At 41.6% G+C, this 22524-nt stretch overlaps 1 protein-coding gene across 1 annotated transcript in view; it reads right to left on the reverse strand.

The window, feature by feature from the left end:
• Positions 1 to 21432, reverse strand: part of STXBP3 (syntaxin binding protein 3) — a 48383-nt gene extending 26951 nt beyond the window's left edge. Inside the window, exons 1-3 of the mRNA XM_054037495.1 lie at positions 21364 to 21432; positions 8084 to 8133; positions 6330 to 6411 (exon numbers count right to left, since the gene is read on the reverse strand). Of these exons, the coding sequence (XP_053893470.1) occupies positions 6330 to 6411; positions 8084 to 8133; positions 21364 to 21427 (196 nt within the window). The 5' untranslated portion in view covers positions 21428 to 21432. The remainder of the gene's footprint in view (positions 1 to 6329; positions 6412 to 8083; positions 8134 to 21363) is intronic.
• Positions 21433 to 22524: the final 1092 nt, after the last annotated feature.

Below are 22524 nucleotides of genomic sequence, written 5' to 3' on the forward strand. Positions count from 1 at the left end.
AATAAATAAATAAAAGTCAGGGGCCAGATGCTACCTAATCTATAAAGAATCCCCATTTTTCACATTGGAGGTTAACACAAAGACAGAGTAGAACAGAGTTACGTACTAACTAAACCTCTAGGTCCCAATCTTGCAAGTTGTTCTACACAGATAGACCTCTGCCCTTATGTAGAGCCCCAGTAAAATCAATGGATCTCCATACGTGGGGCCAACGTGCAAACAGCAGCTTACAGGATCACAACCTTAGTAAAATTATGCTTCTATTCAACATCAGAAGGGAAAAAAACAACACAGAGTACCTTTAAGGCTCTAGCTTTTTTTGTCCTTTTAGCATTTCTTGTGCAATTAACCTACTGGACACGTAACTGCATGCACAAGTTGGTCATTTTTTAAAAGCCAACTATTTCGTGTAACACGTCCTAATGGCTTCTCTGTTTAGCTTACTCATTACACTACAGATATTACATATAGAGGATTTCTTGAAATAGGGCTGCAATGCATTGGTGGGAAAATGTGGGAAAACTTGTCTTGCTTCCGATCATGCCACCGCTTTTGTAAATTAACAGAGAACTTCAGTTTCCCGGACTGTCAGTCTGGCACTTCAAGCAGCACTTCACTTACTTGGTGGTTAAGAAAAGTTATACCCATTTGTTCTGAAAAATTTTCAGATGGAAACAGCAAAGCAATTTACTATGAGTAAAATACACTTGAAAAGTGAATTACAGTTGAGATTTGAGCTTATTGTTCTTTCTGAAGTGGCATGTGATATACTGGACATATGGAAAGACAGTATCCGAGTAAATAATCGGTCTTAAAGCAGAACAAATTTAATATCAATGTTTAAAATTACATACTAAGGGTCCAATTATACAATCTCTCCTTAAAGTAGCCTCATTGATACTCATGTGAGCAAGAATTGTGAAGTTACCATCCTAAATACTGTCTCACCATAAAATACGGATTTTTTTAAAAAAAGAATCTATTAGAGAAGATTGAAAACTGCTTTCATAAAGTTTAATATATTCACTATCAATTTCAAAACATTACTTTTCACCAGGGTGATTTAGGCATCAGGCATCACAGAAATACTAACTTTAAACACACTTCAAATAAGTTTTATAGCGAGAAATACTTACTTTTTGAATTTTAAGACAGCTGAGACAAAGAAAACATAAGTGTTCCCTTAAATAAATGGTTTTTACAGGCTATAAAGTTTATGATTGCAGTGTTTCATCTTCTCAAGAATATAGGTAAATCTATTCTCAAATATATCATATAGCAATTATACTATCAAATGAAATCTCATCTGATATTCTGCTTCTGACAGAGGCCAATACCAAATGTTTCAGAGGAAGGTGCAAGAAACTCCATAATGGACAGATATTGAACTGCCCATCAGGGTACTTTCCCCTTAAACACTTGCAGAAAGCAACTGTCTGAAGAATGAGGAGTTATAGCCTTCATTTTTTATTCTAGCTAATTCTAGCCAAGAATATTTTCATTATCCATTTTTAATCCTTTTTATTCTGGAAAGCTCTTGGACTCTGACATATTGTAAAAATGAGTTCCTGTGATAAATGAAGGGGGGTGGGAGTAGCTCCCTTTTATGGACACCCAGCCAGACAGTAGCTATAAAATCCCTCTTAGTAGCTGTTCTCTAATTGCTCTACCTGTAAAGGGTTAAAAAGTCTCACTGCTGCATAGATAAAAGGAATTGAGTGGACACCTGGCCAAAAGAGCCCATGGGAAGGCTAGAACATTTTAAAATTGAACAAAGACTCCCTTTTGTCTGTTGTTCTCGGGGAGAGGCAGACAGGGAGCAGTTATGCTGTGAAAAGCTTGGACCAGGTATGAAAAAATCATCAATATCATACCCAGAAACTACTCATCTAAAACCGCAGATATGTGAGTAGATCAGGAAAGGTCTAGGAAGACGCGATTAGGTTTATCCCTTTTATTTCTTTATGGCTTGTGGATTTCTCTGTGCTAACCCCAGGTGCTTTTGTTTTGCTTGTAACCTTTAAGCTAGACCTCAAGAGAGCTGTTCTTGATGCTTAATTCTTGTAGTTTTTTTATTTAATCTAGCAGAAGACTAAGTTCCCAGATGCATTTTCTTTTATTAATAAAATGTACCTTTTTTTTTTTTTTACAAACAGAATTGGATTTGTGCGTCTTAAGAGGTTTGTGCACATATTGTTTAATTAGCTGGTAGCAACAGTTGATTTACTTCCCCCCCCCCCCCCGTCCTTTCCCAGCTCTTCCCTGGGGAGTGGGGTGGGGGTGAAAGGGCTTGAGGGTACCCCACAGGAAGGAATTCCCAAGTGTGCCTTCCTGGGTTCCCAAAGGGGTTTTGCATTTGCGTGGTGGCAGCATCTACCAATCCAAGGTCAGAGAAAAGCTGTAACCTTGGGAGTTTAATACAAGCCTGGAGTGGCAAGTATTAACTTTTAGAGTCCTTGTGGGCCCCCGCACCTTCTGCACTCAAAGTGCTAGAGTGGGAAAATCTGTCTTGACAGTTCCATAGGTTAATTTGGCATTGAATAGAAGGATTTCCTTTTAGCACTTTTAAACTTTACCTTTTAGTTTCATTGGATGTCTCTTATTCTCTAGATCATTCATTATTTTATTCACAGCTATCATGTCCCCTCTTCTCTCCACTCTAAACTTAAACAGTTCTTAGTCTTTCCATCCTTCCCTGGAGACTGCACCCTGATGTAGAGGGAAGGCTTGTGTGTTCCAGTGAACCTGACAGCTATGCTTGCAGGTGTTTTAACTCTTGATAGGGCCACACAAACTGAACAGGTCAAAGGTAGGGATCAGGCTAAAAGCAGCCTACTGGTCCTCCTATATGATATATTTGAGAATAGATTTACCTATATTCTTGAGAAGATGAAACACTGCAATGGAACAACCACCCATCTTTGTACAAAAGTTATAGAAACACAACAAAGTATTCTGAGTACAGTAGAAGCTCAGAGTTACAAAAAATATCTCAGGAATGAAAGTTGTTCAATAACTCTGAACAAAACATTATGGCTGTTCTTTCAAAACTTTCAAAGCTGTATTTAAATCAATGTTCAGTTGTAAACTTTACTAGCTAGAAGAAAAATGCTGCTTTTAGCCACCTTAATTTAAATGAAACAAGCACAGAGAGTTTCCTTATTTTTTTTTTTTAAATATAGAAACTTTTTTTTTTTTTTAGCAATTTACATTTAACACAGTAATATCCTTGCTGGGGTGTTTTGGGGGGTTTCTGCTGCTGCCTGATTGCATACTTCTGGTTCCAAATGAGGTGTGTAGTTGACCAGTCAGTTCGTAACTCTGGTGTTCTACTCTAGTGGCACGATGGACAGGGATGGAAGAGCCTTTTCCATGCCTTAAACAATGCCTGATGGCATGGAAAGGATTCAGATTCAGTCTTTTCCATAGGAAAGTTTTTCCATGCCTTCAGCAATTTTGGTTTCCCTTCTCTGGACCTCTCCTATTTCTGTTTTCTCGAGACTGGATACAGGATTCAAGATGAGGGCATTCCATTGATTTATATGTGGTGAGAATGCTGAGAATGCTATATCCTGTTCTTCATACATTCTAATACTTTGTTTTTCTTTGTCCAAAACTCTACACTAAACACGTATTTTCACTGAGCTAACTACAATTGAAAATACATTCTCAAGAAGTCCATCTTGTGTCTGACCACATACTTGATTTGCTGCTTCCCTGAAAGTACAGGGGAGCATCTAGTCACTTATATAGCATGAAAAACACTGAAGAACACTTTGCCCAAAAGTGAAGTCTCCAAGTAAAGAAAAGTTAACTATCATCCAACTGTAAAGTTCTTTCAAGCAAGTCTTCCTACACTGGACCTTCAAATTTGATCAAGCATACCAGATTTTAAGGAAAGCAGAGAGGGAAGAGGCACGTCTCTCAACGGACAGCATAAAGTTTCAAGACTAAACAGCCAGTCAGCTATGGCAGACCAGTTTCTGGATTTTACAAATATTATACTTGCCAACATGCCACTTTGCAGCACCAATGCTGCAAGGTTTTTTCAAGAGAGCAGCATTAAACGCAGTTTTTCAGACTTGCAATTAACAAACCATGGAATATTAAACAAGTAAATAAAGAAACAGTCTTATGAGCTTTTTCTCATTTATAATAGTAATATTACATACAGTGCATATATTTATTAGTAAGGCTGCTAGTCCATTCGGAGGTCACGGATTCTGTGATTTTCTGTGACCACTGTGACTTCTGCAGCCGCTGGTGCTGGCTCAGGGGCTGCCTGGCCAGCAGCAGCAGTTTGGGTGTGTGGGAGGGGGCTAGAGGTGGGGGCTCCCCGGCTCCCACAGCCCTGCAGCTCCTAAGCAGCGAAGGGGCTGGGGGGAGAAGGGGGAAAGCACTGCGCCACATGCTGCTTGCATCCACAGGCCCAACCCCCCCAGCTCCCATTGGCTGCAGTTCCTGGCTAATGGGAGCTGCGGGAGCGGCATGCCGAGCAACCCCCCCTCTGCTGCAGGGACGCAGAGCTGGTAGGGAGCCCCTGCCAGGCCTGCCAACACTCCCCCCTGCACGGAGCTCCAGGCCTCGCAGCAGCAGGGGTCCCGGGCCATGTTGCTCACCCCCCATCCCCGGCCATGCTGCCCAGCCCCTCCAAGTCACCTCCCCCAGCACTTCTGTCCCCCCATGGTCCCCCACCCATGTTTTAGTCAGGTATTTTTAGTAAAAGTCATGGACAGGTCACAAAACACACACAACAACAAGGAGTCCTTATGGCACCTTAGAGACTAATAAATTTATTTAGGCATAAGCTTTCGTGGGCTAGAACCCACTTCATCAGATGCATGGAGTGGAAAATACAGGAGCAGGTATAAATACATGAAAAAGATATGAGTTGCCTTACCAAGCGTGACGTCAGTCTAACAAGACAATTCAATTGACAGCAGGATACCAAGGGAAGAAAAATGACTTTCGAAGTGGTAATGAGAGTGGCCCATTTCAGATAGTTGACAACAAGATGTGTGTAATGGTAGGGGGAAATTAGATTTAGGTTTTGTATAAAAAATAATAATAAATAATAATAATAATAATAATAATGGAGATATCCTATCTCCTATAACTGGAAGGGACCTTGAAAGGTCATTGAGTCCAGCCCCCTGCCTTCACTAGCAGGACCAAGTACTGATTTTGCCCCAGATCCTTAAATGGCCCCCTCAAGGATTGAACTCACAACCCTGGGTTTAACAGGCCAACACTCAAATCACTGAGCTATCCCTCCCCCACTCCCAGTCTTTATTCAGGCCTAATCTGATGGTGTCCAGTTTGCAAATTAATTTCAGTTCTGCAGTTTCACGTTGGAGTCTGGTTTTGAAGGCTTTTTGTTGAAGAATTGCCACTTTTAGGTCTGTTATTAAGTAATCAGGGAGACTGAAGTGTTCTCCTACTTGTTTTTGAATGTTATGATTCCTGATGTCAGATTTGTGTCCATTTATTCTTTTGCATAGAGACTGTCCTGTTTGGCCAATGTACATGGCACAGGGGCATTGCTGGCTCATGATGGCATATCTCACATTGGTAGATGTGCAGGTGAACGAGCCCCTGATGGTGTGGCTGATGTGGCTAGGTCCTATGATGGTGTCCCTTGAATAGATATGTGGACAAAGTTGGCACCAGGGTTTGGTTCCTGGGTTGGTGTTTTTGTTGTGTGGTTGCTGGTGAGTATTTGCTTCAGATTGGGGGGCTGTCTGTAAGCGAGGACCGACCTGTCCCCCAAGGTCAGTCAGGATAGATTGTAGATCCTTGATGATGTGCTGGAGAGGTTTTAGTTGGGGGCTGTAGGTGACGGCTAGTGGCGTTCTGTTACTTCCTTTATTGGGCCGGTCTTGTACTAGGTGACTTCTGGGTACCCTTCTGGCTCTGTCAATCTGTTTCTTCACTTCAGCAGGTGGGTATTGTAGTTTTAAGAATGCTTGATAGAAATCCTGTAGGTTTTTGTCTCTGTCTGAAGGATCGGAGCAAATGCGGATGTATCTTAGAGCTTGGCTGTAGAGTGTAGACAATGGATCGTGTGATATGGTCTGGATGAAAGCTGGAGGCATGTAGGTACGTATAGCGGTCAGTAGGTTTCCGTTATAGGGTGGTGTTTATGTTACCATCGCTTATTAGCGCAGTGAATTTGTTTACTGTCTGTGACCTGTCCGTCACTTTTACTAAAAATACCGTAGCTAAAACATAGCCTTATTTATTAGCCCAACATTTTTATCTGCCCCAGATTAAAGGTGCTTTTTTTTTTTTTTTTTTTTTTTTTTAAAAAACAACTATTTTACACTTACCAGTGATGCCTTCTGCCAGTAAATCAGTCATTTTGCCACATGACGACAGTAGTTTAGTGGTAAAGTCGTCTAAAATAATTATCTAAATATAAAAACAAATGAAGCAGCATTTAGACAAATAATTCAGAATCAGCTACAGTTACTGTAAGACAAGGTATATTTCATGTTCTTAATTCTCTTTCTTTGATAAGCTGTGGAAGCTTGAAACTGAAATTATTCTCTTACCAATTTATTTTTCCTAATCGCTCACTTTATTACTGCAAGGTTGCTATTTTTATTTTAAGGGGTTACAAGTAACATGGATTTTGCAAAGCAAAATTTTATTTTTATCTATAACATTTTTAAAACCTTATTTACTTTACATACAACAATAGGTTAGTTATATATTATAGACTTATAGAAAGACTTTCTAAAAACGTTAAAATGTATTATTGGCATACGAAACCTTAAATTAGAGTAATTAAATGAAGACTCAGCACACCACTTCTGAAAGGTTGCCGACCCCTGCTCTAACCATTTTTCATCCTAGGTCTTCCATGACAATTGAGATCAGCCTGGCTGGCCTTACTCAATATTCCAAACTTCCATCTTGCTTGGGTTGAGAACTTTGTGGCTCAGAGAGCTATTTGCAGAATATGCTATGTCAGAAGATCTCCTTGAATCCTGCAGTGGCTGTCTTCATTATGTTTGGTTTAGTGTAAAGCCTTCCTCTTCAAATCAGTTTATCCTGAATTATTTTAAGCTTCCTCTCCCCATCTCCCTGGGCAAATTTTATTCTACAGATCTTTTTGTTCACGGCAAGAACAGCTGCATCCCCATAATGGGAGTATTTTTATTGTCTGTGTAACAACCCTGATGTTTTTCTGATTTAAAAAAAAAAACCCAAATTCTAAATAAAGCACCATATTGTCTAATTTCAGAGTAGCAGCCGTGTTAGTCTGTATCCGCAAAAAGAACAGGAGTACTTGTGGCACCTTAGAGACTAACAAATTTATTAGAGCATAAGCTTTCGTGGACTACAGCCCACTTCTTCGGATGCATCCTAATAAATAATAAATTTGTTAGACTCTAAGGTGCCACAAGTACTCCTGTTCTTTTTACATATTGTCTAAGCCTGCTCAAAACAGATACCCTTTAAGTCTGTTGTGTATAAGTCTACACTGCAATTAAAAAAGTGTCTGGCTTGTGCCAGCTGACTTAGACTCTTAGGGCTTGGGCTAAGGAGTTGTTTAATTGTGGTGTAGATGTTCGGGCTCAGGCTGGAGCCCAGGCTCTAGGACCGTGCAAGGTGGGAAGGTCTCAGAGCTCAGGTTGCAGTCCAAGTCCGAACTTCTGCATTGCAATTAAACATCCCATTATCCTGAGCCCAAGTCAGCTGGCACAGGCCAGCTGCAGGTTTTTAACTGCAGCATAAGTATACCATATAAGGCCAACATAGCATTCCCACCGGTGGAACTCAATCAATGGAAAGTTACAGAGAAATGAGTGAGGCTGTTGTGTCTTACCCTATTTTCCTGAAAGACAAGACCTGAATTTCTAAAGTTTAAAAACCAACAGAATCACCTTTCAGGTCTTCTTTCTACATCACTAGGAAACCAGAAGACAAATCCATTTGTCCATCTACTACAGGTCATTTAATGAAAGTGCTGTGAAGAAATCTCAGGCAAGCAAAGAAATAGAGTTAGCGTACTTAATGAAACAGACTATTGCTTTTAGTAATTGTCAAGTGTTGCAAAAAGCAAAATGAACTATACCTTCCATTCTTCTTCCTTCCTACAATCATCAAATACTGATAATTTTAGCTCTGTTAAAAAAAAAAAAAAAAAAAAAAAAAAAACAACAACATGTCAGTTTAAAGACATACAAGAACAAACACCGTAACAACTTATTCAGTAACAGTTACGTTTATGGAGATGTCAAAAAGCACAAGATGTAATCTTTTGCTAGGCGAGTCTCCAGAAGTATCATTTTTGCAACTAGTCCTTTGCTCTATTTTACAAAAAGTAGTGCAAAACTTGAAGCTGTAGTTTTCACTTGAACTAGTTTCATAATTTACAGATCTATATAATCAGTCCAAATGATTATCCTGATCCTGCGAACATTTAGTCACATTCATAACTTTATGTTGGAGAACAGTTCCTACTGAATTCAACAAGACTCTTCATGAGCACAATGTTAAGCTAACACTTAGGTACGTGCAGGATCAGATGTATATATACACAAACAAAAGTATGCAAAAACATACTGCATACTTTTAAATACATAGCTAGGCATTTTTGCTTTACTCTACCATCCCAAGAGTAACCTATGAAAAATACCCATTGTTTTAGAAAAGAAAAAAGCAAATGCTTGGAAGTATGATTCCTTTTATATTGTGATCTCTGAGGAGCAACTGTCATTTGTAGGCTCTGTACAAACATAACTAGCTGCAAGGGATATACAGAACAAATATGCCTTGATTAGTTAATAACAACTGATTCCTTCTGTCCCTTAAAAATTGGAAAAGCTATCCACCACTGTTTATCCCAAAATAAGATCCACCAAGAAAGACAAGAAGAAAATGGTTCACATCATGCGAGACACTTTGTCTAAGGACTGACAGTCAAAGTCAGGAATTCTAATTAAAATGATTAAATGAGAATATTGTTATATCTAGGCAAGAATCTCTCAATTTGCATACGGATAAAACCTTTTTCCTCCCTCCCAACCTACCTAAAAAGAACTCTAAGTTACCATGTGAGGGTGACATGCTGCTTTCTTATGCAAAGTGACCCATTACACATTATGAGTGGATAAAGAAATGGTTGAGGAAGATGCAAGTTAAGCAAAATTAGAAATGTTGCTGTAAGACTAAAGGTCAAATTGAACAAAATAACTGTTACACCAAGAAATCCAAGCAAAATGTTCACCTCAAACTATACATTGTTTTCTTTGTAACTCAAATATACTGTAAATAATCTTTCACCCCATATCAGAATCTGCTCATTTGTTTGCCTTGTGAGTCAGATCTACATCCTTCTATGTGTGGAAAATGTCTTGTTCTATGGCAAGCCCAACATAACAAACTGCTCATGTACAATCAAGGAGTGTATGGAGTATGTCCTCCAAATTTAAAATATTAAGGATTTTGTTGTTTTCATTGTAAATAACTGTTGCACTCTAGAAGTAATAGGAACTGTCTAGCACAAGGAAAAAAATATCAAAAAATATCAACCAGGGTACAACTTAGGATATTAAGAGAACTTGCTTAAAGGGGAGGATCTCAGTTGACAGCAGGGGCTAATAATGAAATACAATCCTTGAAACAAATCAAACTTAAAAAAACGCTGATAAGGAAAGGATTAAAGAAATTTGTTATATACCATCACCATCTATTGCAGGTATCTCAAACTCAAGTCACCACGAGGGCCACAAGAGGACTAGTATATTGGCCCGAGTGCCGCATCACTGACACCTGTTCATATAAAGATACAAAAGCCGCCCCTTCTAACCCTGGCCCTGCTCTGACTCCACCTCTTCCATGAGGCCCCGCACCTACCCCACCTCTTCCCCACCCTCATTCCAACCCCTTCCCCAAAGTCTCCACCCCAACTCCGCCCCCTCCCTGCCCCAATTCCAATCCCTTCCCCAAATCCCCGCCCCTGTCCCGCCTCTTCTCCACCTCCTCCCCATAGCGTGCGGCTCCCCCTCCTTCCCCTCCCTCCTGGAAAGCACTAAGCACTGCCAAACAGCTGTTTGGCGGCAGGAAGCACCTGGAGGTAGGCAGAGGAGTGGGGACGCGGTGCGCTGGGGGGGCGACAGGTGAGAGGAGCTTGGTGGCCACAGGAAATAACTCCGCCGGCCAGCGAGCCACATGTTTGAGACCCTTAATCTACTGATGGAAGCAACACAAACAAAGAGCTAAAATCTAAGCACTCACTTGGCATGTGTCCAATAGGAATAAGAGGGCAGCACCTTCCTACAAGTCCTGAAACTAGGCTATATAAACTGAAGTCACCACATGCTCTTGAGAATTGACTGAACCCAACAAGCTGAAGAATCCTAAGCATGACAGACACCTGGACCAACCGTGTGGAAAGGACTCTACCCCATCCCACAGTTAAGAAAATAACAAGTATTCAAAGATTATATTACAGAATAGAAGGAGAAATACAAATAACTAGTTTATGTTGCTGAGTCTATACTCTCTAGTGAGACCTCAAGTAAACCATATTTTAACTTCTTTATTCATCCAAGCAAACTGGCCTGAAAAAATTGTTTTAAGCAACTGCTTTTAATATTCTAAATTTGTCCTTTTGAGACCAATCTATTCAAACCGTACTAACTACACTTTTCAAAGTGCCTTAAAAACAAGTGCCTCCCTGGAAGTGTGATAATTGTGTTAGGCACTAATGTATTGAGAATGGATCATCATAAGTAAATCTAATAATAAATCTTAGTAATTTCCATTGTTCTTTGATATAACTGCTGAGCCTCAACTCTAGTCTATGACAACTGCTTGCACAACTGTGATTATGATTATGGGCGATCACTCGTTACCAAGCATGATCATCTTCCATGGGAGTTATGGGTCCTCAGGTGACTAATAAGGTCAATCCTTGAACCACAAGTTCTCTTACAATGAGAGCAGATGTTTTCAGGCTCAGCAGGAGGCTGTTGACCATGACTGGAAGCCAGTCTCTCCTTCCTCCTACACCTCTTGTCCTCTTCGGCTTGTCGGAGAGCAAGTTCAAAATGCAGGGGACCATCACGTAGGACTTCACTCTATTTTAAGCGATCCTGGGCAAGTGTCTCCCAAGTATAAATGTCAATATTGGACTTTTTTAGATTGTCCTTAAGCAAGTCCTTATAAATGCTTCTGTTGTCAAAAGAACATAAAAACGGACATACTGGGTCAGACCAAAGGTCCATCCAGCCCAGTATCCTGTCTGCTGACAGTAGCCAATGCCAGGTGCCCCAGAGGGAGTGAACCTAACAGGTAATGATCAAGTGATCTCTCTCCTGCCATCCATCTCCACCCACTGACAAACAGAGGCTAGGGACACCATTCCTTACCCATCTTGGCTAATAGCCATTAATACACTTAACAGGATAAATTCATGGAGGTTCTCCTTTAAACCCTGTTATAGTCCTAGCCTTCACAACCTCCTCAGGCAAGGAGTTCCACAGGTTGACTGTGCGCTGTCTGAGAAGAACTTCCTTTTATCTGTTTTAAACCTGCTGCCCATTCATTTCATTTGGTGGCCCCTAGTTCTTATATTATGGGAACAAGTAAATAACTTTTCCTTATTCACTTTCTCCTCAACCCTCATGATTGTATATACCTATCATATCTCCCCTTAGTCACCTCTTTTCCAAGCTGAAAAGTCCTAGTTTCTTTAATCTCCCCTCATATGGGACCCGTTCCAAACCCCTAATCATTTTAGTTGCCCTTCTCTGAACCTTTTCTAATGCCAGTATATCTTTTTGAGATGAGGAGACAACATCTGTACGCAGTATTCAAGATGTGGGCGCACCATCAATTTATATAAGGGCAATAAAATATTCTCCATCTTATTCTCCATCTTATTCTCCATCCCTTTTTTAATGATTCCTAACATCCTGTATACCTTTTTGACTGCCGCGGCACACTACACGGACATCTTCAGAGAACTATTCAGGACAACTCCAAGATCTCTTTCCTGATTAGTTGTAACTAAATTAGCCCCCCATCATATTGTATGTACAGTTGCGGTTATTTTTTCCAATGTACATTATTTTACATGTATCCACATTAAAATGTCATTTGCCATTTTGTTGCCCAACCACTTAGTTTTGTGAGATCTTTTTGAAGTTCTTCAGTCTGCTTTGGTCTTAACTATCTTGAGCAGTTAGTATCGTCTGCAAATTTTGCCACATCACTGTTTACCTCTTTCTCCTTTGTCCACCTATGTTACGGTACCCTTCTTTCACCTGAGAGAACAGGACCTGTTTTGGGAGGGGATATTCTGGCATCTGGACACCGTTACCAGTCCACCGGAATTGCTGATAGATCATTGCCTCAATACTGGTGGTGTTAGCCTCTTCCAAAACACTAATACTGGTGCGCTTGTCTTTCCATTTGATTTTAGAAGCTTACGAAGGCAGCATTGATGGTGCCTCTCAAGGACTTTCAAGTGGTGTCTGTAGGTTGTCCAAGTTTCGGACCCATACAACAGTGCTGGGAGAATAACAGCTTGATAAACAAGAAGCTTGGTGTCTGTTCAAATGTCATTACACAAATTGAATCTATTTTCCCATGTTAAGTATCCTCACACCCTTTTTCAACTGTCTGAATTGGGCTACGTTGATTATCACTACAAAAGTTTTTTTTTCCCTCCTGCTGATAATAGCTCATCTTAATTAATTAGCCTCTTATAATTGGTATGGCAACTTCCACCTTTTCATGTTGTGTGTGTGTGTGTGTGTGTGTGTGTGTGTCTTCTTATTATACGTTCCATTCTATGTATCTGATGAAGTGGGCTGTAGCCCATGAAAGCTTATGCTCAAATAAATTTGTTAGTTTCTAAGGTGCCACAAGCACTCCTGTTCTTCTTCCGGATACAGACTAACACAGCTACTACTCTGAAATCTGTTTCAATGTTGTGATCTCAAAAACCCTGTGCCATAAACGAGAAAAAGCTACACTGGCACAGCTCAGGCGATGTTGAATTTCTGCATCAATATCTGCCTTGCATGAAAATGACTTCCAAAGTAGAGGAAACGATTGACATTCTCCAGTGCCACTCCATTGATTTTGATAGATGGAGTACGCAATACCTCATTTGGAGAGGGCTGATAGAGCACTTTAGTCTTCTTGATATTAAGAGTGAAACCAAGACATGTGTAAGCATCGACAAACACATTCAAGATCGTTTGAAGATCTTTCTCAGAGTGGGCAAAGATTGTATTGTCATCAGCATACTGAAGTTCCACAATAGATGTTGTGGAAATCTTAGTCTTGGCTTTCAGCCTGCTAAGCCTGAACAACTTTCCATCCATTCTGTAAATGATTTCCAACGCCAGCTGTAAACTTCCCAGCAATTAGGTAAAGGACGGTAATAAAAATCGCAAACACGGTTGGAGCGATGATACAGCCCCGTTTGACTCCTGTTTGTACTTTGAAAGGTTCACTCGGGGAGCCAGTGCTGCTCAAAACAGTCGCTTTCATGTTATCACAAAGCAATTTTAGGACATTGATGTATTTATCAGGGCATCCAATCTTAGAAAGTACAGTCCAGAGAGCACGGTTATTCACTGAATCAAAGGCTTTAGTTAGATCAATAAAAGCCATGTACAGTGGTCGGTTTTGCTCCCGACACTTTTCTTGCAGCTGCCGTGCTGTGAAGATCAGATCTGCAGTTCCACAACATAGTCGGAAACCACTCTGTGGTTGTATCTACATTTGAATGGTTAACTTTGATTATATATTAATGTTGTTCTGGCTGAATAAATAAATTGTTGGTTGACAAGTGTCCCGATTTGAAAAATACTGTTCAAGTTAAAAGTTGACTTAAGAAGCCAGTATTTGAACTAGTAAGCTAACAGTCTCTGGATTCAATAAATAGGGGGTCAGCCTACTGGATTCTATTACGGCAAATGCAGTATGTTAGTCCTTAGCTTTAAAAATCAAACTGGCACTCTGGCAAATTCATAAATTCACCCTCCTTGCAGGCTTACATAGCACAACGGGATCCAGTCTGGTAGTTGCCTTTAGGTGCCACCACTTTATAAACGCTAAATAAAGAAGTATGACTAAACTATTCTGTTCTCTATTTCCAAAAGCTCTATTTCAGTCACAAATATCCACTATGTTTAAAACCACTAAGAAGTATGTCAGACCATTTATTCAAAAGAAAACACACAAGCAAAGAAAAAAATCAGAGTTATCTGAAAACATGAACCAACATCTCAACCCACATTATTGCAGAAGTACTGCAAAATGCATGGTAAAGTTTCAGGATGGTAGGAGGGCATGCAGCTCAGAGGGCATCCATTTAGTGTTTGTACATATACCATGCCTGCTAGATCCAACAACCCAATGTCTGCCATGATTACATGGCTGTATAATTTGTCCCCATCCCAACTATTTTTCTTCTTTTCACTAAAACAGAAATCTGTAAGCAGTACAGGAGTAAAGCTCCCCCTTTGAATCCCTTAAGGATGCTATATGCTGCCTCCTTCTTACCCAGGCCTTCCTCTATTTTCATTCTGTGTGAATTTTTTAGAATTTCACTAAAATTGAGATGATTTTGTCACACAACTCAGCTCTGCCACACTGCATAATTTAGCTCTTACTATGCTGCACAGTGAGATCACTCAATTTCATGTTTACAGTTGTTTCAGCAGGGACCTAACTTGCATGTTGTGTTCATGCTATTAATGAACATAACTAGAGAGTTTAAAAAAAAAAAAAAAAAAAACCTCAACTTCTCTCTTATATAACCCCTAAAGCCCTTTATCATTCCGTGCTATTGCCTTATGGGTTGTTTCCAATTCTAATAATTCAACTTCCTTCCCATACTACACAATGCAAAGTTGTGCATAACGCTCCAGGTGTGGTCTCCTTAGACTTTTGTACAGAACGACAGTGATCCCTGTGGATTTGTTCTCTATTCATGTGTCAATATCCATTTTCTCCCTGTATTTGTTGCTAGAAACATAACTGGTAGTTTTAAGTTTGTTAGCTATTAGCATTAAGAGACCTTTCCTGATCAGCACCTAGCACACTAATATACTGTTGTATCAGACCAGTCCTTTTTATAACACTATACTTATTACCATACATTCTTCTAAATCTCAGTTTCAGAAGATCAGATGGGAATTTTTAAAGTGTAATGAAATCTGAAATAATTCTATTTTCATTCCTGAGAATGCTCAGCCCAGTGATCTAATTTTAAATTAGATCTTGCATTGTATAAAGACCACAATGTAAAAATAAACGTATTCCTGGCAAATGTTTGCTACTATCATCTCAATTTTCAATGAAATATTTGTTTTAGTTTCTTGGCCAAAAACTAAAACAAAATGTTTAAAGTAAATGTTAAACCCACTTGTTAGCTCATGTCCTAAATCTCATCTACCTATTATTGGTATTAGTTGGCATTCCCACTCATGACATCTGAACAATTCTTCCAAGTCATCAACATATCACATGAACATCACCCCTGTGGCACTCCAGCTGTCACCATCCCCTGATCGTGGATCTGTAACTATTCACCAAATTCCCTGGCTTAGCTTGCCAAGGCAGTTGAGTATTTCACCATGAATTGTTCTGAAAGCCTTCCGGTCTTTTTAGTTATCTATATCAGGCATTTCAAATGCACCTATCATAGTATCTAGGCACCAATTATAAACACAATTACGTCTAGTATTGCATCCACGTCCACACCCATTTCTTGAACACCTTTTAGAATTTTTTTTTAATTAGGCAGCACCTAGTGTGTTTGTCCTAACTGCTCTGTCTCCTTCCAGTCTCCCCATATATGTTCAAATAAGTGTTCTTTTGTGACATTTTTCTCTCCTAGTGCCTGAGTCTGAAATAATCAAGAGGACCCCCACACACATCTCTGGCAGAATGGTATCAGTGATATAAACAACTATTTCATTCAAACCAAAATGCACTTTCAATTTCTAAAAAAAAAAAAAATTAATTTTCAGATTTGGTTCAAGCCAAACTGATTTTTCTTCTCTCTTTCTTTATTTTTATTAAATATTTATTACAGCTGTAAGTGAACCAAAAATCAGTTATCTGCCCAGTTCTACTCCTTATATCTGAAGCAGCATTATTTCTACAAGGCATTTCACATGCTTCATTTTTACAAGTTCAATATGCAAAATCATACCGAAGTGTAAACTCCACTTTCGCCTACATCTTTAATCTGATTATGCTCTCTCTTGCTCCGACAATGATGCCACCTTCAGACTCCCTTCATATCCTCCTCTCATCCTGAGGTTTTTAATCCATACTATTCCCTATGCCTAGAACAACCTAATACCAGCATGTCAGATCCCTCTTCACTCAAACACCTCCTAAAAATCCATTTTCTTCTAGCACCCCATATCAATGAAAGGCCCAATCAATTCAACTTAATGTGAGAGAATGGAAAGTAGTAAAGAAGAAATAATTCTAAAGATTAGATTATAAGCAATCCAAATATTAAGTACATAATCCCATCTACATATAGAAAATGATGGGGTTCTAAATTAGCTGTTACCACTCAAGAAAGATCTTGGGGTCATTGAGGATAATTCCTTGAAAGACAGGTGCAGCAGTAGTCAAAAACACTAGCAATGTTTGCTAAGGTGTCACAAGTACTCCTCGTTCTTTTTGCTGATACAGACTAACACGGCTACCACTCTGAAACCTAGCAATGTTAGGAACCAATAGGGAAGTGATAAGTAAGAGAAAAATATCATGTCATTATATAAAGCCATTGTGCACGCACACCTTGAATACTGCATGCAATTCTGGTCGCCCCAAAAAATAGAATTGGAAAAGGTACATACAGAAAAGAGCAACAAAAATTATGTGTGTATGGAACAGCTTCCAGATGAGCAGAGATTAAGAAGACTGGGACTGTTCAGTTTACAAAAGAGATGACTAAGGGGAAGGTAGGGGGACATAATAGAAGTCTAACGTTATGAATGTTGTGGAGAAAGTGAATAGGGAAGTGTTCTTCACCCCTTCACATAACAACAAACAGATTTCCCACCCCATGAAATTAGTAGGTAGCAGGTTTCAAACAAATATAAGGAAGTACTTTTTCGCACAACATACTGTCAATCTATGGAACTTGTTGCCAGGGGATGTTATGAAGACCAAAAGTATAACTGGGGATTTAGGGATTAAAAAGGGATTTAGATAAATTCATGAAGGATAGTCCATCATCAACCGTTAGCCAAGATGTTCAGGGACGCAATCCCATGCTCCTGGTATCCCTAAAACTCATACTGCTGTAAGCTAGGACTAGATAACAAGGGATGGGTCACTTGTTAAGTTGCTCTATTCTGTTCATTCCCTCTGAAACATCTAGCACCAACCACTGTCGGACAGCATACTGGGCTAGACGGACCATTAGTCTGACCCAGTACGGCCATTCTTATCTTACATAAATAGAAACAAACAGTAATACCATTAAGTGGCGTACATAACTTAAGTCAAATCTCAAAGTTGTTCTTGCAACCCTCACCCTTCCTTCCCTTGTCTGCACACACAGTCACGCTCGCTCGTTGTTTCATGTATATGACTAAAAACTCCTCAGACCCAGATCTTTTAAGTTAATTTAATTTGTAATGTTAATTGCGTCACTGCTGTATAAACAGCAAATAATTTTAAGAACTTAGCTAGATGTACATATAATGTACTGAATGTAGCTAGAGCACTTTGTTTACCCACATATTGAGAATCAAAACGACTCAGACTAGGTCTACACTACAGAGTTTTGTCTACAAAAGTTATACCGCTTTAATTAAACCACTGTTGCATATCCACCCATTTCTCCTTGTGTCAGCAGAGCACATCCACACGAGCAGCTCTTGCAAACACAGAGAGCAGTGCACTGTGGGTAGTTATCCCACTATGCAACTGGCTGCAGGGTGCTTTGGGAAGGGTTTGCAATGCCTCATGGGGCAGGTAGAGCATCACATGATGCAGGTTTCTCAACTCTATCATTCCATGGGCATCCTCATAGATGGTCTGTTGCTTTTCAGCTGAGGTGGGGAAGGCCAGGGAGCACTGTGTGACAGGAAGTGTTGGGGGGGAAAAAGAGGGAGAAAGAGAGACAAACAGAATGTGTGTTGGGGAAGTGTGCGTGTTGGGGAGAGCAACTCTGTTAACATGCTGTCTCTAAGTTCAGACAGCTTCCTGACAAAGCTACCCTGAGACAGGGGGACACCATCACCCCCACCTCTGCATGGCACAGCAGTCTCTCCCCCTTTCTCTCCCCCACAGCAGCAGCCTGCTCTGCGTGCTTATGGTTCTGTGATTCCTTCGAAGTTCTCCCAGAGCCTCCTCAGATGAGTGGAGTGGCATCCTCAGCAGCTCAGTGCGCTCTCTACACTGAGGAACGTCACAGCAGTCCCCACAGCAGTTCCACCCCCCACCAGCAGTCTGCCTGCTGCTGTGTTCCTAGTGAAAGGGAGAACAGGAAGATTCCACCCTAATGATTTGCTCTTTGCTGCCAAAGCAGAAGGCATTCTCAGCTGTCAGAACTTCCCAGAGCTTTGAAAGGGGAAGGGCAGATGCCTGCAGGGCAGCAGAGTTCAAAACAGAGAGCAGAGCGGTCATGGCAGGCATTGTGGGATACCAGGAGAGGCCAGTTATGTCAACATGAAAGGCAGCATCTACACTGATGCTCTGTCGCTTTAACTATGCCACAAAAAGTGTTATGCCTCTTGTTGAGGTGGTTTTATTTTGTCAGCAAAAAAGCAGTTTTGCCACCCAAAAGTAGCTTTATAGTCTATACACGTTCCCTATTTTGTCAGCAAAATGCAACTTTTGCCAACAAAAGTGTGTAATGTAGAGAAGGCCTCAGTGAGAAAACTGTACGTTGGGAGAGGGCATATGTTGGAGAGTTTACTAGACAGTTAACTATCTGCAGGACTCTAAAAAAGCCCAGGTTCCCCTTTTCCTTAAAAAAAGGAGTTTTACTTTTTCCAGGAGGGGTAAGAGTGTTGCCCCAGACTCCATTTTTATACCAACCTGTAACTAGCACATGTCTGATAAACATGAAGCTCCCACTATTACACATCTCTGAAATGGTGGAACTCTTCCTCACTACTCAATTCCAATACTTCCTGCCTGTTAGGGGAAGGAGGGGGAGAAACAGCCCTTCTGACTGCTTCAAAGCCTTATTTTTCTGTTTGTTTGGGAGTCCTCCAATACCCTGTCCATCTCCCACACAAGTCAGACTTTCTGATATTTTACTTTTCCACCAGCAATTCAGCTACTGAAGGGGGCATATCTACTATATGCAGCCTCATTTTCTTAGGGTGGGGGAAATCCTTCTCCTTGGACAGCAACAGTACCTGCCTCTGCTGCTGCTCAGAATGACAGAAGATTGTTGCCATTTTCACTGATATTCAGAGACCTCTGAGTAGCAAAAGAAGTGCTCAGTCTCTCTTGGTAATCTCACTTTTTTGCAGCTTTGGAAAAGGAGCACTACAGGGAGCACTGAAGAAAGATTCAGGAATGTCACACTACATGGGTATATATAAGTAAGGTTACTTTCACAACCATAAAGGCTAGAAACTCTGCTGCCATCTTGCAACACCAAAGGAAAGTTTACATTCTGTAGACATGGCTTAATTCCCTTGTTTTTTCCTCACTGGTGACTGGAAAGTTTTCCTGGAAAATGCAAGTGACTCTTTCAAGTTCTGGATGACAAACCCAATTTTCAAACTCTACATACTTCTGTGATAGCAACTCTCCCAGTGCTGCCAAATTTGACAATATGCATTGGTAATAAATGCTTTGCCCTCCTCATTTATTTCACATTTTCTGAAATGCACATCCATTTGTACTATCATAGCAGCTAAAGATTTTGCTGTATAAAATTTTTTTTTTTTTTTTTAATAAATTTTCTGATTGGACTTCTACTTTCCCAAATATGTTGTGTTACTAGTATCAAGTTGCCAGAAGAAAATGTTCACTACATCGATACAAAAAGTAGTATGTGGTGTTTTAAACAGCAGTTTTCTGACAAAAAGTAAGTGTGCTAAGAAAAGTACACTTCTGCTCATATATGCAGTCTAATAATAAACATCAGTGCTAGCTATATGTTCCTTGTGGTCATTTGGCAACAATTAAAACAAAGCAGTCTGTAATTAACATTTGAGAATAAGCAAAAAAACAAGTCTGTAGAAATCCTTGAAGAACATTTACTTGAACATATTCAGTAAAATTGACCATTACCTTGAAATATGATAAAAATCCCTTTTCAGAAGCATTGGCTCCATACTCTAAAAACTACTGCATTTGACAGCGGGTGCCTTCTCTCCGGAGTTGGCAACCTCCCACTTCCCTCAAAAACCACTGAAGAAGGAGACTGTTGAGCTTGAGTACACAGTGCCAACAAACTTCAAAATTTGTCATTATCAATTTTTTCCTACAATGGGTGCTCCATTTGGTGAGCTCTGTCAACACCCTGACAACTGTTTTCGCCACTGACCATAGGAGGAAGATTAGAAAACACTGTGCTTAGAACAGTGTCAATGCTGCAGTTTTTGTAACAGAGCTATTCCCTTATAATATTCCAATGAAAAATAACGATCGAGACAAAGGCTAAACTAATTAAACTGGTGCAAATTGGAGCATAGAGGAGAACTTACAAATAAAGACCTGTTGTCAGTGTAATAAGTCAGTGCTACTTCCCAGCATCTGTAACACTTCCCTTAAAATGAGACGGCGACCAACAGGATTTCCCAGGCCAGTGAAGACAGGACCCACATGGGGCAAAACCTCATTTTTCAACATCACAGTCTATACTGCGCTTCCGCAAAACATTTACAGCAGGCCCCGTGCCTTCACTGACCGGGGACTGTCCTGGCGCTTACGAAGAAGCGCGCGGCTCCGCAGCAGGGCGCTACAGCCTCCAAATCACTAGGCGGAGGCAGCAGCTCAGGCCCGGTAGGGCCAGCGGCTGTCTCCCGTTCAGGGAGGCAAGGTCCATGCTCCCGCAGCAACCAGCCCTTGACCCTGCCGCTCCGCACCCTCTCGGCGGCGCGCAACAGGCCGCGGGCTCGGGCTGCAGGAGCGCAGAGGCGGAGCGCAGAGACCCACCACGGGCTGGGGGGCACACGGAGGAAGGCCCCCAAAGGAGTGAGGGCAGGACCTCAGCCCGGGCTCCCCTCCCCGGGGCTGCCAGGCGCGGCGCAGCCGTAAAGCGAGTGCTGGTGCCCCAGGGCCGGGACTCGCTATCTCGGCGCCAGAACCGTGTGGGCCCTTCCCTAGAGAGAGGGAGCGAGCAGCGGGAGCCCGCAGGGACGGAAGGGAACATGGGTGTCCCGGACTTACTCTGCCACACCAGGCTCTTGAGACCCCGCTCCCCGGACGCGGCCCCCACCGTAGCAGGCGCCATCTTACCCCCCAAACTCCACCTCCCCCCTGACGTCACTTTTACACAATCCCCATGCCGTTTACGCTTCATCTACGTCATACTACCCGCCTCGAAGTCCGCCCTCTAACCCCACCTAAGCCTCGCTTTTGTCTGGGAGCCACGCCCCTTTGGCACTGCGCCGTGACGTAAGCCGGGCGCGGCCGGAGTGCGCCCTGGGGGGCGGGAGAGGAATGGGGCCTAGGTTAGAGCTGCGGGGTAGAAGACGGGCTGGAGGAGGCGGGTGGGTGTTAGTGGGAGGGTTCTGGTTCTGGCTCGCCCCGGCACGGCTCCGAGCAGAGGCTTACTAACGGGAACTGAGCGTTACCAATGGGGACCGTGCCCGGTGTCACAGGAGAGGGACATTACACTCCGTCCTCTGGCGGACCAACACCAGAATCATGGTCCACATCCGATCAGGCTTGGGCTGTCCCAGTCTCGCAGACAGACCCACATGCACCAGTGCCCTCCCCAATATCAAGTAGCACTCATTCACCATACTACTGCAGAACCTAAAGGCAATATAGGAGCAGCTGAGAATCATGCATCAAACTCCATGACCCACACGTGGTGCCAGGCCAGGTGTCTACTCTCATCCCCTTCACATCAAACACAAACCATCCTATTCAGTTTTCCTGTTGCCTGAGAACAAAATGCATCTGCATGAAGCAGCTGACAAACTAATCTTTGGCAAGATAGACAATTATGTAAGTGTGGGAAGTTACCCAAAAGAAATGTCTATAACTACAAAAGTCACCCTCACCTGAAGAAGTCTTCAGTGTAATCATCAAGTCAGTTCATGGCCTGGGGAGTCTTCTGGACTCTGCGTCTTCTGGATACACAAATAGCTATAATGGCTAGAAATGCCTCTTAGTAGCTCCAACTGCTCAGGGGATGCATTCAGTCCTATTGTATAGAGCCCTGGCCATGGTGATGTATTTCAGTGCAACCCAGGGTTGTGAGTTCAATCCTTGAGGAGGCCACTTAGGGATCTGGGGCAAAATCAGTATTTGGTCCTGCTAATGAAGGCAGGGGGCTGGACTCGATGACCTTGTAAGGTCCCTTCCAGTTCTAGGAGATGG

Source organism: Malaclemys terrapin, chromosome 8 (genome assembly GCF_027887155.1).
Source record: "Malaclemys terrapin pileata isolate rMalTer1 chromosome 8, rMalTer1.hap1, whole genome shotgun sequence".
NCBI classification, from domain to species: domain Eukaryota; kingdom Metazoa; phylum Chordata; order Testudines; family Emydidae; genus Malaclemys; species Malaclemys terrapin.